Below are 17,869 nucleotides of genomic sequence, written 5' to 3' on the forward strand. Positions count from 1 at the left end.
AAGGGTTTCAGCAGGAGAGGGAGGTCATTAGATTGATTTTACAGATAACTCAGGCTGCTATATGGACAGTGGCCTGGAGGGGAAGGCGGAGGTAGGGAGCCATGAGGAAGTGACTTCAAGGGTCCAGGCTGGGGCCGGGGAGACGGCAGTGGAGGTGGAGAGAACCAGACAGAAGCCAGGTGCATAGTGGGAGGCCTGGTAGGTACAAGGAAAGCACCAGCCTGGCTGCCAGTCTTTCACACGCCCTAAGCAATCCCTACTTCACTTTGCTTTCTGTGTCATTCCCTGCACTGCCCAGGGTTGTCCTGAGATGATGCACACACAGCCCCGGGCACAGTCTGTAATGTATTGGTAGACACCTCTGCCTTTTTTCAAAGTGACGTATAGTAATTGTACATATTTATGGGGTATAGAGTGATATTTCAATACATGTGTATAATGTGTAATGATCACATCAGGTAATTAGCATATCCATCACCTCAAACATTCATCATTTCCTTGTGTTGAGAACATCCAAAATTCTCTCTTCTGGCTGTTTGAAAATACACAATAAATTATTGTTAATTATAGTCACCCTGCAGAGCTCTAGACCACTAGAACTTATGCCTCCTAGCCAGTATCCCTTAACCATCTTCTCCGTATCCTCCCTCCCACTGCCCTGCCCAGGCTCAAGTAACCTGTACTTAGCAGTAACTCTCTACTTCTATGAGCTCAATGTGTTTAGATCCCACATGAGTGAGAACATGCAGATGCCTCTGCTTTTGAACAGGCAATCACCCAGAGCCTGCAGTACCGCAGACGCTGCCAAGCTCACCGCATTCCTTTCCCCAATGAGATTCCTGGGCCAGCTGCAAGCGCCACCCAGGTGACAGTCCATGAGGTTTCTATAATGAAAGGAGGGTCAGCTGAAATGGCCCCAAGTCCCCAACCAACTCCAGCATCCTGTGGCTCCATGAAACATGCATGAGACGGTGTATGTCGATAGAAAAAGTGTGCAGGACTGAGTCGGGTGCAGACACGCACTGGCTAATAGGATTTCTGGGTTTCTTGTAGCACCCATGGGAGCCAGTCTATGGCTCAGGGTCAAGCCACAGAGCAGGCCGGGGGGGTGGGCTGAGGGATCAAGCCTGGGTCCAGCCCACTGGACATTTCTGAGTTCGGTGAAGGCAGCACAGGCCCCCCTGCAAGATGGCTGGGGCTGGGAAAGACATCCAGCCCTCTAGAAGGTAGGCATGAGATGAACAGTGAGAACACTTGGGCACAGAGAAGGGAACAACACTCACAGGGCTAGGCGGAGGGGTGGAGAGGGGGAACAGCGCGGTGGGGGGGGACGGGGAGGAGGGGGAGGGATAACACCAGGAGAAATGCCTGATGTAGGCAACGCAGGGGCAGGGGGATGGAGACAGCAAACCCATGACATGTATGTACCTATGCAACAATCCTGCAGGATGTAGGACGTGCACATGTACCCCAGAGCCCAAATACAATAAAAAAAAAAGAAGGTAGGCGTGAGAGTCACAGAGGTCTGAGCACACCAAACTAAAGGAGTCAGTGTACAGTCCGCATTTGGAGTCAAATAGCCAGCTGCATAAGCATTGGCAGGGGTGTCTGTGCACTCCCTTTTCTTGGGAGAAGATCCCAGAGCCTGAAGATCAGAGGCTTACCCAGAGCCACAGCAGGCAGTGAAGTGGGAAGCCAGTGTCCTCTTGGGCTTCATCAACATCACCAGAGCATCCAGAACAAGCAGTGACCATCCCCACCCCTCTGCACTGGCCAGATAACGTCGCGAAGACAGTAACTGTAGCTCCTCTTTACTGAGCACCTCCTTGGTGCCAGGCATGTGCTAAGCCCTCTGTAGTCATTACTTCATTTGTTCCTGAAGACAACTCATAAAGGCGGGTACCAGTATCCCCAGTGTACAGACAGGAATGCTGAGGCTCTCCGAGTTATGTCCCTTGTTTAGGTTTACCAGGGATGCTGTATGTTAACAGGGGCGGTGACAAAAGGGAATGTATCCAAATAAGAATCAGGTGAGAAATAATCAGGCTCCAGGATGTGCTGCCTGAAAAGTCTTTGCGGGGGCATGGTAACTGTCTTGAAGCGCTTATAGGGCTGTGGGGAGGAGATGGTCTTGGCTCAGCATAAAGACTGGTCCGAAATGAGAGTCATCTATCCTCGGAGGTACACGGATCTTCAGCTCATCTGGTCCAAGGCTGGATTTGAGAAGTGTGGGCCCTGCATCCTGCTAGGGCAGGCCTGGCCCACACTCCCTCAGGCAGTCGGTGCCTGGCCAGGTCTAGCCCAGGCTGGGGCTTACTCGCAGCCCTTCATCTCCTGTCTCAGTCTGCTCTGGCTGCTAAAACAAAAGTCTACAGACCAGGCGGATTAAACAGCAAGCAAATTTATTTTCTCAACAGACAGTCCTAGAGGCTGAAAGTCCAAGATCAGGGTGCCAGCATGGTTGTTTCCTGGTGAAGACTCTCTTCCTGGCTTGCAGACAGCTGTTTTCTTGCTGTATCCTCACACGGCAGAAAGAGACACAGCAAGCTCTGTGGTGTCTCTTTTTATAAGGCCACTAATCCCATCATGAGCATCCCACCCTCATGACCCCATCTAAACCTAATCACCTCCCAAGGCCCTGCCTGCAATGCCATCACATTTAGAGTTAGGGCTTTGACATAAAATCAGGAAAAACAAACATTCAGTCCATAATACTTCTAGACCTTCCCTCAGCCTGGCCTTGACTTTGCATGGCCCCTTCAGCTCTGGACACAAGAACTCTGTGACATCTGCTGATCTGCACACCTGAGACCCCAAAAGGGCCACTCCCTGGGGTGGGCAGGCAGGCTGGCTTCCTCTCATCCCACTAGGATGATGCTGAGATGCCACAAGAGACACTGACAATGAAGAAGTGCCCAAGGTGCTGTCCACGGCCTCCTCCTGACCTTGGCCAAGTTAAGTGGCCGCCACTGCAATGACCATCCCATTGGATGATCTCTGAGGGCCCCGGGGTCAGGCTTATACATCTGGGGCCAGGAATGTGCCCCAGGAGGGAGAGGAAAATATGTTTATTGAGCATGTACCACAAACTGCCCTTAGAGCTGAGGATACCGCAGGGAACAAAAGCGACCAGGTCCCTCCCTCCTCACAGCCCACAACCTCCAGGAGACATCACCAACAAGTCAAAGGAAACACAAGGCAGGGGGACCACATGGCCAGGCCAGTCTCCTGTGGGTGCTGGGACACACCCTGCGAACGCTACCTCCCAACTGCGACAACAGGTGAGGCCAGGAGGAGCATGAGGGTGCTAGCGGAGCTCCAAGCAGCAGCTGGAAGTCCTGGCTTTCTGCTAAACATGCCCAGGCAGCATGGATGGCTCAGCAGTCTCCTTGGGTGTGCATGCATGTGTGTCCATACACGTGCGTGCGCACACACTCACACACACACAGCAGCACACGTAGGGCAGGGGAGCTCTCTCCATATTCAACAGAATGCCCAACAACCTGACCCATCCCTCCTGAACAGTCCCACCTCCTCAGCACTGTCCACACCAGACTCCCCAGAAGCCCTTTGGAGGGCTGAGCCATCACACTGCTGGACTGCCCAGGGAACCTATGGTCATGTTCCTCCTACAACAGGAGGAACCTGTTCCAGCAATGTGATGGCTCAGCCCTCCAAAGTCTTTATCAGGTGCACAGGAGATGCTCCAAGCTGAGGCTCAGGTCCCTGTGCAGAGCTGGGCCCCAGCAGTAAGACTTGGGCCAGCTCCAGTTGGGGTTCCATGATAAGGAGAGACCCACCCTCACCTCTCCAGGCCCAGGCTGGCAACCTGCAGGACTTGGGGGTGGTCCATGGGGTTGTTTGAGTTACCAGAGCCCTGTGGGAGAGGTGAGTGAGGGCAGGTACCCTGGGAGCCTCATGAGACAGAGGAGGAGCAACGTTGGATGTTACAGCCATGGCAGGGAAGGTGGTATGAGCCCTAGAGCCCAGCCGAATCAAGGCCACCTCAGCATCTGACACTGGCCACTGGAGATGGGGCACTGTTGGGAGAATCCCAGCCCAGAGCTCAGGTCAGGTCTCAGAGCTCTGAGCCCAGAGCCCAGACCAGAGGCCAGAGTAGGGTCCCTCCCTTCCTTACCACGCCTCTGGACACTCAGATGACAAGGCAGAAGAAAGCCCATGGCCCCAGGCAAGGAGCAGAGCCACAGAAGGACCTCAAGTCTCCACCTTGCACTGAGCAGGAGCAGCGCCGTGGGGAACAGAGAGCAAGGCACGAAGCACGTCTTCCCGGCCAGGCCAGGACCACGTTTATAGGGGCACAGGCCACAGCAGAGCCATACCATGAGTGGGCTGGGCCCAGAGCTCCAGGTAGCAGGGCCCATGTCTCAGTCCTGACCTGAGGGTTGCTAGTATCCAGACAGGATCCAGAGAGCAAGAGGTATCATATACCTTGGCAGGGTCCCAAGAGGATGGAAAACTTGGAGGCCAGGACACAACAAGAACGAACGCCCGCCGAACATACTATGTGCCGGCACCCATGCCCGCAACCAAGAATGAGCCCCAAGGCACTAAGCACGCCTCTCTCGGCGCCGTGATGGACTGTTGCTCACCACAGCCTCCCTCCTGCCTGGCATACACCCTCTCTAGATCCATCACCACAACCCCAAGACAGCCCCATTTCACAGATGTTAAGACTGAGGCTCTGAGAGGGAAAGTGATCTGTTCAAGACCACACAGCTAATCAGTCAGCATTGGGAACCGAAGCCACTCCTGCCTGACCCCTTTCCATCAAATAGAGCAAGGTAGGCCTGCCCTATGGCCCGGTCCTGGGGAGGCGAGGGCAGGCCGGCAGGATTCTGGCCACTCCATGCACTCAGAGCAGGCAAGGCTTCAGCAAGATGGAAATACTGTACAGTGACAGTCCACAGGTTTCCAGAGTCCCAGACCACACAGACAGCTCCAAGCAGCCTTCATATGAGCCATGTCGTCAGCACTAACCTCTTTCCCTGCTCTCCTGAGACACCCAGAATGGCTGGGGCTCAACTCCAAGCTGCATACCTTCACCACCCTAAGTGGGGCCAGGGCTGTGGGAACCTGTCCACACTGTCCAGCCCAGGGCAGGAAGTGAGAGGAGGACAAGTCTCCACCACAGACCACTCAGGCTAGTAAGGTCGCAGCCACCTCCACCTCTTCACCCAGCCTCTTCCCTATGCTCACCCTGGGCTGGGCTATTCTAGTGCATTTCCTCAGTTGACCCTCTCAGCTGTCCTCTGTTCCATTTTACAGTCAGGGAAACCGAGGTTGCCCACACAGAGTCAGAGAGCAGAGCAGGCGTGGGAGCTCCAGTCTGCGTGAGGGACAGCCACCACACTCCCGCCCCCTCAGCTCCTGGACACCCCATGGATGCTCAGGTGGAGGCATGGGGAAGGGCCAGGCTGAGCACAGCGGGGTACCAGGGTGGGCCAGGTGGAGATGCAGCCACAGAGCCCGGCTGCCTCAGCTAGGGTCTGACGAGGGATGAGTGTGAGGGAGGAGAATTGGAAAGATGGGACCATCAGGGCCATATGTCCCACACCTGGGCTCAGGACCACCCTGGGCTCCCAGCTAACAGCCCCCACCTCACCCATTGGGAACCTACGCTGCCCACAGCTTGGACCTAGAATCAGAAGGGACCATCTCATCCCCTCCGGACCACCCCACCCACATCTTCAGGCCAAGAAAGGGGAACTCTGGGTTCTTCTCTCTCAACCGTGGTCATTGGCCAGGAAACTAGCTGTTTACAGGTGGGGAGAAGGGCTCAGAGAGCCTAGCTGAGACGTCGGACATAGACCCAGCTGCCTTCCTGGGCTCAATGCCTGTCAGAGAGGGCAGCACCCCAGGGAAAGGGGCTGTCACAGGCCAGCCATGGCAGAGAGATGTGTGGCCTCTGCCCCAGTCCACTGCCATTAGGGAGAGGGCTGCCGCTTCGTGGGGCAGCAGGGGCAAGGTGTGGAAGTCTATACAAGGGACAGGGCCACGGGGCTGAAGCCGTGGAAAATGCAGACTTGTCAAAGTCCAAAGTCCAGCTAGGGGGACAGGGGGAGGTCATGGGTGCTGGCCCTGTCGGTGGCTGGGCCAAGAACCCAATTTCACCTCATGACCAGCTCAACGCTCCTGGGAGCTGGGCTTGTCCAGGTGTGAGTTTACAGAGCACAAAATAGGCAGACATGGAGAAAAGCATAAGTACAATCCCAGCCTGGGCTGGGGACCCAGGCTTCCTGACTTCCCAGCACACGGAAGGGCTGCCCAGAGGTCTGCAGAGGAGGGACGAGTCGCTGAGTACACAACAGGGAATCGATGGGAGCCACGGATTCCACCCAACTAGCATCCAATACCTAAAATTATTTTTTGCTCTTTGTTGCTGTTGTTTTGATGACTCGCCAAGGAAACAGGAGGGCTGTTTTGACATGAATGGGAAGTAGGTGCTTCTGCTGCTCACCAGTTGTTTCCAGTTCTCTCTGCCTCCAGGCACACAGTAGGGCTGTGCTTCCTGAATCCTTTGTGACCGGCTGCAGTTAGTTGCAGCCAACAAGTCATAAGCAGAAGTGATGTGAGCACGTGGAGGCTGAGCCCCCCAGCACTCTCTCTCTCTCTGACACAGCAGCTGGCAACGACCAAGCGAAACGACCATGAGACCGGCAATGGACATGCACCAGGAGTAGGAAATCCTGTTGTTGTGCAAGCTGCTGGGAGTTTTAGATTGTTTGTTACTGCAACATGACTTAGTCTCCCCTGACTCATACAATGGGAAACATAGAACAAAACCGAAGGGTAGGGACCCACAGGCATGGCCCTGGGTAACCAAGTGTGAAAAGAATCACATCCAGGGATGGAACAGTTAGAAGTGATCTGGGAAGAGGCAGTGCGGATGGGATGCTCTGAGTGGTCAGGCGACAGCAGTAGAAGGCTCAGTGAGGAGGGAAGACAGCTGCTGTGGGGACAAAGCTAGAAGATTTCAACCTGGCAGCTACAAGAATTAGGAAAGAGAGTCTGCCTGCCATTACAAGAGGTGGCTGTGAGTGCTGAGGGACAGCTTAGCTGGTCCCCAAGAGAAACGTGGAGAAATGGCCCCAGCAGGAAAATTGTCAAGTACTCATGTCCTAGACCTAGAAACAGAAGGGGCCATCTCATCCCCTCCAGGCCACCCGGCCCACATCTCAGGCCCAGAAGCGGGAACTCAGGGTTCTTCTCTCTCAACCATGCCTATCAGCCAGGAAACTGGCTGTTTCTGTGCTGGGAGGAAGGGTTCAGAGAGCCTAGCTGAGATGTCGGACACAGACCCAGCTGCCTTCCTGGGCCCAATGCCTGTCAGAGAGGGCAGCACCCCAGGGAAAGGAGCTGTCACAGGCCAGCCCAGGAAGAGGAACAGCAGCAGCTCAGAGTCAGCATGGCTGTGGCCTCTCCCGCATGCCTGGCATGAGGTGTCCATCTGCTCACTGCCAGTTAAGCCCAACCTACCAATCTAGAAGGCTGAGCCATGGCAATAGGGAATGCAGGGAGCCTCTTGAACCCAAAATTTGAGGAAGTTGGTGTGGCAGGAGTGTAGTCTATAAAATGAGAAAGTGTGTGTGTCCACGTGTATGTGTGTGTGTGTGTTCTCTTGTGTACATGTGGATGTGTGTGTGCTTGAGTTTATGCATGCATGCATGCTGCACATGTATGTGCATGCACCTGCACAGGAATGACTCTAGAATGAAGGAGAACCCTGACGCCTGTTGTTCAGCTATTCCTTTACACAGCACGGGCTTGCGGGGAATCCAGAGAGGGGACCCAATGCCGAACTGCAGACCATCAATGCCCGCAGCCTTATCCACAGCTGTTTTCAGACTTGAAGCATCACTGGCAGTAGCACTTGAGGGGACCAGGAACCTCAGCTCTCTGTGGGACCCCGGGCAGCAAAGCAAAACTGACTTCAACAAGGGCCCTCCCTTGGGCTCTAGGTAGGCAAGGGCATAGAGGGTGAGGTTCTGAAGAAGAACCTGCCCAGGCAGAAAACAGGCCCTCAGTCCAAGCGGCAACACTAACTATATAGTCAGACAACAGCCTGACTATTCAAACAGGAGTTTCCTCCAGGAACGTCCTTATGCACAAGCAGCAGTCAGGCCCAGGAAAAGAGGCCGGTGTGTCATTGGAGAACATGGGTAAGTCTGTGGAGGCCCCAGAGCCTTACAGTGTGATGATTCCAGAGTGAGTTTCGTAGAAATGGAAACACAGCCATCCATCCCAAGTGACTATAGCAGGTCCGGTGAAGACAAGAGGATGCCGCCCAATAAGCAAGAGTGCAGTCAAGCGTGCAAAAGATTATCAGAGTGGAAGGAAAGTGGAGGTGGACAGTGCATATTGGCTACATTGGGCACAGACAGGTGTGCCAACATGGTAGCAGAACAATGGCCCACAAAGATGTCTACGTCCTAATCCCCAGATCTGTGACTCTGTTAGGCTACATGGCACAGGTTGCAGACCAGCTATCCTTAAAATAGGGAGATTATCTGGGATTATCTAGGTGGGCCCAATATAACCACAAGGGTCCTTGCAAGAGGGAGGCAAGTGGAAGAGTGGGGCAGAAAAGTCAGAGAAGGAGACATGATGACAGAAGCCAGGTCAGCATGAGAGGATGTAAGAAGGCCTTGACCCACCATCGTTGGCCTTGAAGATGGAGGACGGGGCCGGGGCTGAGGAACCCAGAAGCCTTCAGAAGCTGGAGAAGGCCAGCAAACAATTCTCTCCTGTAGCCTCCAGAAGGACCCAGACTTTAGGCCAGCGAGACCCATGTTAGGCTTCTGACCTGCAGAACTGTAAGAGAATAAATGTGTGTTATCTAACCAACTAAATTTGGGGTAAAATTTGTTTCAGCATCACGAGAAAACTAACACGGCAGAGAGGATGGGAGTAAGGGGCCTACAGGCATCTTTAGGAAGACACAGGCATCACACTAAGAGAGCCTCTTACGGTGTCTGGGCGAGCCTGCCGGCAGGACTACAAAAGCATGGCCTTGATGGCACCTACAATTCTCTATAATTCTGAATGGAAGCCAAGGAAGATGCCAGAAGCTAACAGAACTAGGGAGGGAGAGCCTCTAGCAGAATGTCTAGATGCCAGCGTGGGTAGTGAGGGGCAGGGTGACCAGCTAGGAGATAAGGGATATAAACCGAGCAAGGCCTCCAGATGGGCACCAACAATCTCTCTGTGTTGCATTTTTATTTTATTTCATTGTTTCATTCTGTGAACCACAAGCTATTCTTGGTAATTTTTATGTCTTCCTAGAACCCTCTTGTGCTGATGATAACTAAAAGGAACACTGCCTGACTTGCATGCATTCCTTTTTCTGCCTCTTGCCTAAAATGTTATCCTTCTATGCTGCGACAGGTATATCTACAGCATATCCAATAACTCACGTCTTTTACTCACAGTGAAAAGCAATGCTGGGAAATGAGAAGACTTGTGCTTAGCTGGTTCTTTTCTATAAATTATATGCATTTATATAACCTCCTACTTGAGCAGGCATTTTACAACAATCTGAAATTTTTTTATTTAACAAATTAGGATCTCTTTTAGTATCTAGAAGACAAATTTTCACACTATTTGTTAATATGGACTTTGCCAGCTAAATCTAAGATGTAACATTTTAGAGATTTTAATGTCCTTTCTGTCTTACTTGCTAACGTTCAATCCTTATCAAATAGATATTTTATTGTGTGTTCCATTCTTTTCCATAAATTGACCAAACGTCCTAAAAGGCAGTGCTTGTAAGGAGCTTGTTAAAAGTCAGCCTGAAGAAATTGTAGGTATAAATCTTAGGACCAACATATCCAGGCTGAGTTTCTTGTTTTCTTCGGGAATATTTAATTCTGCATATCTCAGCATAAATGGTTCCCTTTTTAAAAAAAGTTTTGAACAGTGAGAAATGTATGCAGTTACTAAAAGTAATGTTTACAAATAGTTCGTAGTGATTTCAAAAAAGGACAATTATGTTAAATGGAAAAAAAAACCAGGATATAAAACTGAACAGAATGGAAGCTCTCAAAATTTATAAAATACAGTGGGGGGAGAAAAGACTAGAAGGAAATATCAGTAGTGCAATTCAGAGTGATTTTTTTCTGCCTCTTGACGCTTTCCTGTACCTTCCACATTTTATATAATAAGCATACATTGTCCTTTTTCTTTTTTACATTTTTATATTAATACATGCTCATTGCAGCGATGCATTTCTTTTACAAAAAGGAAAAAAAAGTAAGAGCTAAAAATGAAAAGGTCAGTTTGGGTCCTCTCTCAAGGAATTCACTAGCTTAAAAAATGATGTAGCTGAAAATATCAACAGCCTCAAGAGAAGCTGAGATGGATTCACAGTTGGGTCAAGGAATGGAAAGTGAATTACTGTTTACCGAACACCCACCGCAGGCCTTATGCAGACGGTTTTTACACATGTCTCATCTCATTTAATCCTCACAATCCCATGAGGCAAATCCTATGATTATTCCCTTTGAACAAATCTGGAAACAGAAGCTCAGAGTAGGGCTCCAGGGTCACATGGCGAGCGAAGACAAGCAGATGGGAACTGAAACTCTTTAGTCTCTACCAAGCTCTTATCGCTGCATGGAACTGCCTCGCAGACCAAAACAGGGGCAGTGCCACTCCACTGAGAGGTCGCTATGGGCTTGTCCGGTCAGTGATGGAGATGGAGCCCCCATCTGCCTTTACTCCCTATCCCTGGCCACTCCCCAACTAAAAATCTTTTTCTTTCCTACTCAACCTGTATCAACAACCCATGTTCTGCTGCAATGAATGTCCAGGACCAGTAGTGAGAGATAAGGTATTCACCAAGCAGGGATCAAGCCCCGTGATGGAAAAGCACCCCACAGAGTACAGCCAAGGAAGGACACTCAGAGAGCTGAGCACCTGCAGCAGAGCCCCAGGCAAGGGAGAAGAAGGCTGCTGAGCACTGCTCTGCCCCTCTCAGAGGCCCTCTGGGGATGGCTCCTCCCATCCCTTGTAGGCATCCAAGCCCTATGCAAGGTCACAGGATAACAGTGGATTTTGGTACAGGAGACTCACAAAGTGAAAGTGCCTGCCAGCTTTCACCAGCACAAACTTTCTGGGCAGCAGGCAGCCCAGCAACAATACCTGGCCAGTGTCTCTCTCCCTAGACAACTGTCAACCACCAGACTCTAACGCCCTAGTCCCAGATGTGCAGAAAGACTCACTCTCACACCCTGCAGAGACTGTGTCAGCCTGCCATCCTGGGAACCTGAGACATTTTTTCCGCTATGCAAACAGAGAAACTGAGACCCAGAAAAGGTCTCTGGGTGGAACCTTTGTCCTCAGGACAAAGTTGCTTTGGGGGGCTCGCAGGTTGAATCACCCATAGCTATGTTTTACTTGGCGTGTACTCTGTTTTTTACATTGTTTTATTAGTTGACTATAGCTTTAAATCAAATTTTACATTAAGGTCCAGATTTGGGGCTCCTTTTAAAAAGAATACCAGCTACCCGGGCGGCTGAGGCAGGAGAATTGCTTGAACCTGGGAGGCGGAGGTTGCAGTGAGCCGAGATTGCACTACTATACTCCAGCCTCACGCCTGGCGACAGAGCGAGACTCTGTTTCAAAAAAAAAAAAACAAAAATAAAATAAAATAAAATAAAATAAAACAAATCAGCACATCTACAACACTGAGATTTTCATTCCCAATGGCAAAATCTGCTAAAGCTGTGTGATAGCTGCTCCTTTTAATGGAGATGATCTTTTCAGACCCTGGAGTCCAGGTGCCACAGGGGCCAGCTGCCCAGTTCACCCTTGTGTGTTACCTGCATGAGGTGGCAACTTTGTGCAAGTGCGCCATGTTTAGTCCCTGGGAAACTGCTGATGGGAGCCGATGGGCATCATTCAGGGGCAAAGTGAATGAGCTCGGGATACTCAACACTGCAGAGGAGTAGTCAACAGAGGCGTGTCACCGGACATGGAACACAGGCAGGGTCCCCACCACACTGTGAGCTCCTGGGTCTAGGAAATATGTGCTTCCAAACTGTGGCTTCAGCTCCCAAACACAAAGCATAAATGTACAAAGAAGGGGTGTGTGGAGCCAGTATCAAGGGAACCGGAGACACTGTGAAAATTGTAGCCTGTCACCCCAGGTCCCCACTCCAGTTAGGATTCCTTCCACTAAGAAGACCCTACCCTCCCCTGGCTGGAGCCCACCCCAACCACCTGCAAGGAGCTGTGATCAGGGCATACATAAAAGAAATCCAGAGGCAGGTTCATCTGGAGACAGAGACTACTGGTGGAATATGACCAGACACCAAAGGGCAGGAATTCCTCTTCCTTGTACCTCAACACACATTTGACAATGGACATCTGTCAAAGCTGGAAGCAGCAGCTCCCATAATAGGCAATGTTAGCCTCACTCCCCCGACCGCCCCCCACAAAAAAGAAAACACTTGGGACTCCCAGTTTATAAAAACCACCTCAAGAAATCCTTGGACCTTCAGGCCCCAGAACCAGGTGGTCCCTTCCCCTAGGGCTGGCCCCTTTCCTTCCTCTGCTACACCCAAGAATAGGAGACCCCCAGAATTCCTCCTCCCAGCACAACGACCTCCCCAGCACCAGCTCTGACCCCCACCACCACCACCACCACCCAAACCAGAGCCATCAACGAGGCATTCTGTCCTTGCAGGCACCCGGGAGAACAGCAGCCCATGTGTACCATAGCTGCAGGAGGACTCCGGGTCCCGCGGGCTTGAGGATAAAGCAGCACCCAGGAGTTCTTAGCCAGCCCACCTTCCACTATACCTACTGCCCTCTCTACACTGCCCTACCAGTTCCTCCAGCAAGGAATCCCTGCATCCTGCGCCACTGACTGTGCCCTTCTATCCTCAGTACTGAGGGGCGCTGGCCTCAGAGTCCCCGTGGTTGTGGGGAGCAAGGCAGAGGGAAGGAGAAGGGACCTAAACTAGGTAAATGACAGAGGCAGAGCCTTAGGCCTTAACCGGGAAGCTGGAAGCTAGGAGAAGGAACCGGGTTCCGGAGTTGAAAGTCAGGTTGAAGGGGAGGTACCAGGAGAGAGGAGGGAAAGCAGAGGGGCTTGCTGTCGTGACTGCCCTCGCTCGTACCTGTGGCGCCTGCCGCGGGGCCCGACTGGAGGCAGCGGCTGTGGACCATGGCGGCCCGAGCGCAGGCTAGGATTTCCCCACAGCCGAACCGGCCCCGCTCCAATCCTTTCCTGGGCGAACAGCGCCCACCTCCGGCCCAGGCGGCAGCGTCTCCGCCCGCGGCACCGACAGCGATAGAGAAACTGGCTCCTCCAAACCTGGCGGAGAAGCGGAGGAGCACGGCAGAGAAGCGCCGTGCTGAGACACTGAGGGCCGCGGGGCGTGAAACGCGGCGCCTACCAGGTTATGCCCGGGAGAAGGAAACAGGGCAGGCTCCAGCTGCTGGGCGATCCTCGCCTCGAGGCGAGGAAGACACCGGCCCACCGAGATCAGGAGATCAAGGGAGGTGCGCCCGACACAAGTACCAGGCACGCAGACACGCCCACCCCCAAACACCAGGAAACAAATACGTCCCAGAGCCTGCGCGGCCAGCGCTGGGTGCACACCCGCGCCCACATAGCCGGAAAGAAGATGCGCAACCGGTAAGAAGCCCAGCTCGCCACACTCGCAGTCTCTCGGTGCAGAGCAATGCCAGCGCCGCTGCCTTGGTGGGCTGGGTAAGGCACGCCACTGCGCGTGGCACCGCGGCTGCCCAGGAGCAGAGGGGGCCCCCCAGGCAGCTCCTCGCAACCCCGCCGGTGCCCACCGATGCGACGCCTCGCAGGCCGTGGCCCAGTGGGCCCTGGGCACAGCGGCCACTCACCTTCCTGCACAGCCTGGAACGGGTTGTTGGCCTCAATGACCTTGATGGAGTAGGTGATTTTCTCGCTCTGCAGGATATCATCGTTGAGGCTCAGGTCGGATACCGCCAACTGGAACACCCTGTCGTCCTTGGCTGCGTTCTCCTCGAAGATGGCACCTGGAGGAGAGGAGGGATCAAGACCGGATCTGGACATTAAACCCTCTCCGGCACTTCCCTTGGCCCAAGGATCAAGGCACTCGCAGACCGTTGATTGCTAGGTGGTGGGAAGTCTGGACTGGAATTTCAGCTTGGCGGGGTAGTTTAAGGCTCTCCCAGCTCAACCTGCACAGGAATATGCTCCCCTCCCCCCACCAGCCCTCAGCGCACACGTGCACACAGTTGACATGAGTTACACATGCACATCCCACATGCTGCCACCAGGTCACACACTTGTCTCACAACCAAGGCACCACATGTCCTAGCCATGCCCCACACAAGGGACTAAGCCAAGTTGGGGTGGCCCCAGGCAGCACCCAAATGCCTTAACATGGTTCCATAAATCCCATCCCAGGAGCCAGGAAGTTTCCCGGGAGGGCGGGGTCCCCCACCCCAATCCCAGGACAGAATGATAACTCCTTTTTGCCATGCACGTCCCCTGCTGAGTGGAGCTGAGCGAAACAGTTTCACAGCTGGCTTTCCTGCACAGAGGGGGCTTCTTTAGGCAGGGGCCTCGGATGACCTGCAGCTTGGATGGCTGTGACGCCTCTCGGCCTGGTGCCCCGAGCTCAGCCTCCTACTCTCCATCCCTCCCCGCTTCCATTTTCTGTACGTCTGTCAAAGGGAGTGGAGAAAAGGAACTGTGTCTTAGGCCACTCCACGTTCAGCTCCAGCAGGGTTGGGGGACCCAGAAGGAGCTGCTCTTGAAGGGCTTTCTAGAACCGCGGACAGCTCCTCCAGGGCGCCCTCCCACTGGCGTTTTGAGCGCCTAGCACAGCTTTCCCTGACCCTGCGCTTCCAGACAAGACCCGCCCGAGCCTAGTCCTGCAACCTGGGCAGCTGTGGAGTCAGCCACCCACACCCCACCTCACCAGGCCCGGAGGGTCCCCGAGGTCCCAGAGCTAGGCCCAGTGGATCCCTCGAGCTGGGGGCTGGGGAGGAGGAGGGAGGCCCCGATTCCTCACTACAGCCAGAGCCGCAATGCTGACAGCGAGACCCGCACCTCTCCAGGGCTGGAAGCAGGTTTGGTCAGGGGCCCCTGCGGGGGGGAATCGTAGCTGTCGGAGCCCAGGCCTAGTCCTTACCAACCCACTCTATCCCCCTCCCTGCCTGTCCCGTCATCCTCGCCTTCGACACTTCCCAACCCCCAGTTTCCCTGCTCTCGCTGGTCTTTCCCAACTTCCGGAAAGACGACTGCAGAGGGGCTCCCCCAAAGAACCGCTGTCAACCCCCGAACTCGGCCCAACTTCCCGAGATTCCTCCCGTGTTGCTCCCAACTCCCACCCACTCCCCCTCAGTGGGCCCACTCCCCCTCGGCGCCCCCTCTCCTCCTCCGTATTCTCATCTTGTCTGCCGGTTCTCTCTCTCTCTATCCATCTCTTCCCGCTCAGCGTCCCCCAACCCCCAACCCCCCTCCCCCCGCCCCGCTGCCCACGCTTCTTCCCTCGGCTCCCACCACCCAGACAGTCTGGGCCCCCAAGACTTGGACCACGCAAAACTCTGGGACTGTCCAGGATGGGGCTGCAGTCGCCACAACCTGATACACACCCACACATACACCGAGGACTACACAGACACATACTGGAGAAACAGGCAGACACTGTGTCCACTCTAACAGGCTGACAGACAGTCGTGCACGCACCGACACACGCTCAGATGGCCCCACACACCCCAACGCCCTCTCGCAGTAACACCGACACCGTTTCAGGCACACACAGCGACACACGCTGACAACACGCACCCACACACATTCACACACGGTTCCGGTCCAGCCTCTTTGATCTTGCCCTGCCAACTTAGCTAGCCCCCTGCCGTGCCTCCCCCTGCCCCCCGCTGCTCTGAGCTGCATGGAAGGGCCCTCCCGACCCATCGACGGCCCCGCTAAGGGCACGGGTCTCGACGTGTGTCCATCCCGGTGTTCCCCGAAGCCTCGGCCCTAAGTGTCGGCAGAGGCCGCGGGGGCCCCGCGCGGAGATCGGAGCCCCGGGGAGCAGCGAGCAGCCCGCGGGAGCGCGGCGCGGCCCGTGCACAGCTCCTCCGCGGGGCGGCGCGGCGCGGCGCGGCGCGGCCCTTCAGGGGAGCACCGCCCGCCGAGCCCCTCAGCCCTGGGAACCGCCAAGTTTGGACACCACGCACCCTCTGCCCTGTTGGGGCCCCCGCCCAACCTCGGCCCGGCCGCCCGCCGCGCTCACCGATGTGGATGATGGAGTCGGCCCGCACCGACACGCACTGGCATATCCAGGGGAGAAGCCACAGCGTCAGCGCTTCCATGTCCCCCGGGCGCGCGGCTCATCCGCCCGGGCCCGGGGCGAGGCCGAGGGCAGCACGGAGCGGGAAGGCGCTGGTCCCGGTGCAGTCCCGGGCCGCTCCCCGGGAGAGCCGAGCCTGCCCGTGCGTCTTCCCCCGCGCGCCCGCCCCTGCGCCCGGCGCCCTCCCCAGCCCAGCCCAGCCCAGCCCAGCGCGGTCGGGCTCCCGCTCCGGCTCCGGTGGCGGTTGCGGCGGCGTTGGCAGCTCGAGCCCAGGCCGGCGCGGCGGGGGCGGCCCGCGGCGGTGGCAGCGGCGCTTCCCGCGGCTAGAGCGGCTTTGGGGGAGGCTGAGGCGGTGGCGGCGGCGGCCGGGCCGGCGTGGCGGCTCTGGGCTGGCTGTGTGTCTGAGCCCCGGCGAGGAGCGAACTGCGGAGGACGCCCCCTCCCCTCCCCCTCCCCCTCGGCTCCGCTCCCCCCTCCCCTCCCTGCCCGCCTCCCTCCCCTCCGCCCTCCTCTCCACCACGTGACTGCAGAGCCTCAGCCTTGTCGCGCAGCGCTCGCCTGCTCGCGGCTCGGAGGGGGCGCCGGGTGCTCCACGCTCCTGGCCCGGGGGACTCTCGGAGGCCGGCACAGCGGCGGGGACCGGCCTGGGCTGCGGCACGCCGAGCCGTGGTGGTCCGGGCCTCCTTCTCCGGTTCCCCAGAGGCGGGAGAACGGAGGAGGGCTGGCCGCTGACTGCCCTCGAGGGGCTCCCGAAGTGCCCTAGCGACCTCAGCAGCCGCACTTCTCGGGTCGTGCCCCCGGCCGGAACAGACTGTTCCTCGTGGAGTGGGACCTGGGAGCAAGAAAAGAGACCGGGGCGGGGCGCTGGGCCAGGCCCCGGGACTCCTGGGGAGGGAGAGGGGCCCGGCCGCTGCCAGCATCTCGAAGGAGAGCCCGGGCCGCGGGCTCGAACCCTGGCTTGCCAAGCGGACCTCGGCGGGCCCCCATCCCCCGCCCCGCGGGCGGCGCGCTCAGCCCGGAGTCGGGCAGGAGGCTCGGACTCTGAAGCCCAATTCATGGCCGGAAACCGGCGCAGCCGTGACCGCGGCGCCTGGACGTGAGGAGCCTTCCAAGCGGCCGGCAGGCTCAGACTCTGACCCTGCATGGAGCTTTCATGCGCGAGCCCGGGCGAAGAGCCTGCTCCTCCCGGCCACAGCAGAGCGGGGCTGCCTCCGGCCGGCCACCACCAAAGAGAGCGTTAAGCTGTTGTGGGCTCGTGCCTGAGAGGGACTTGGGCTCCATGTGGCACCCCCAAGATTTCGAGGGGACAGCTGAGCTTCCTGGGGTCTGGGACCTGGCAGAGCCTCGTTCGAGAGCTGCTCCTCCAGCAAGCCTGGGAACTTCCCCGGGCTCTGTCGTCCGCGGGGCCCCAGGACTCCTGCCGCGCACCAGGTGGTGCTCCAGCTCGAGGGAGGCAGAGAGGCTCCAACCACAGCCCTTGCGTAGAACTCCCAGTGCAGTGGGAGAGGCAGACACCTAACCAGGTCATATTTTAAATGTTG

The 17,869-nt window shown here is 55.9% G+C and overlaps 1 protein-coding gene across 3 annotated transcripts in view; it reads right to left on the minus strand.

Annotated features, from left to right (window-relative positions):
- Positions 1–16,753, minus strand: part of GRID1 (glutamate ionotropic receptor delta type subunit 1) — a 793,510-nt gene extending 776,757 nt beyond the window's left edge. For 2 of the 3 annotated variants that reach the window (XM_064374406.1, XM_021675824.2), the window contains exons 1-2: positions 16,272–16,352; positions 13,885–14,040 (exon numbers count right to left, since the gene is read on the minus strand). In XM_064374406.1, the coding sequence (XP_064230476.1) occupies positions 13,885–14,040; positions 16,272–16,350 (235 nt within the window). In that variant the 5' untranslated portion in view covers positions 16,351–16,352. Of the gene's footprint in view, positions 1–13,884; positions 14,041–16,271 lie in introns of all 3 variants that reach the window. The other variant, XM_021675822.2, reaches the window with a different exon arrangement.
- Positions 16,754–17,869: the final 1,116 nt, after the last annotated feature.

Source organism: Aotus nancymaae, unplaced genomic scaffold (assembly GCF_030222135.1).
Source record: "Aotus nancymaae isolate 86718 unplaced genomic scaffold, 86718_ANA_hifiasm-v0.15.2.pri h1tg000010l, whole genome shotgun sequence".
Classification (NCBI taxonomy): Eukaryota; Metazoa; Chordata; class Mammalia; order Primates; family Aotidae; genus Aotus; species Aotus nancymaae.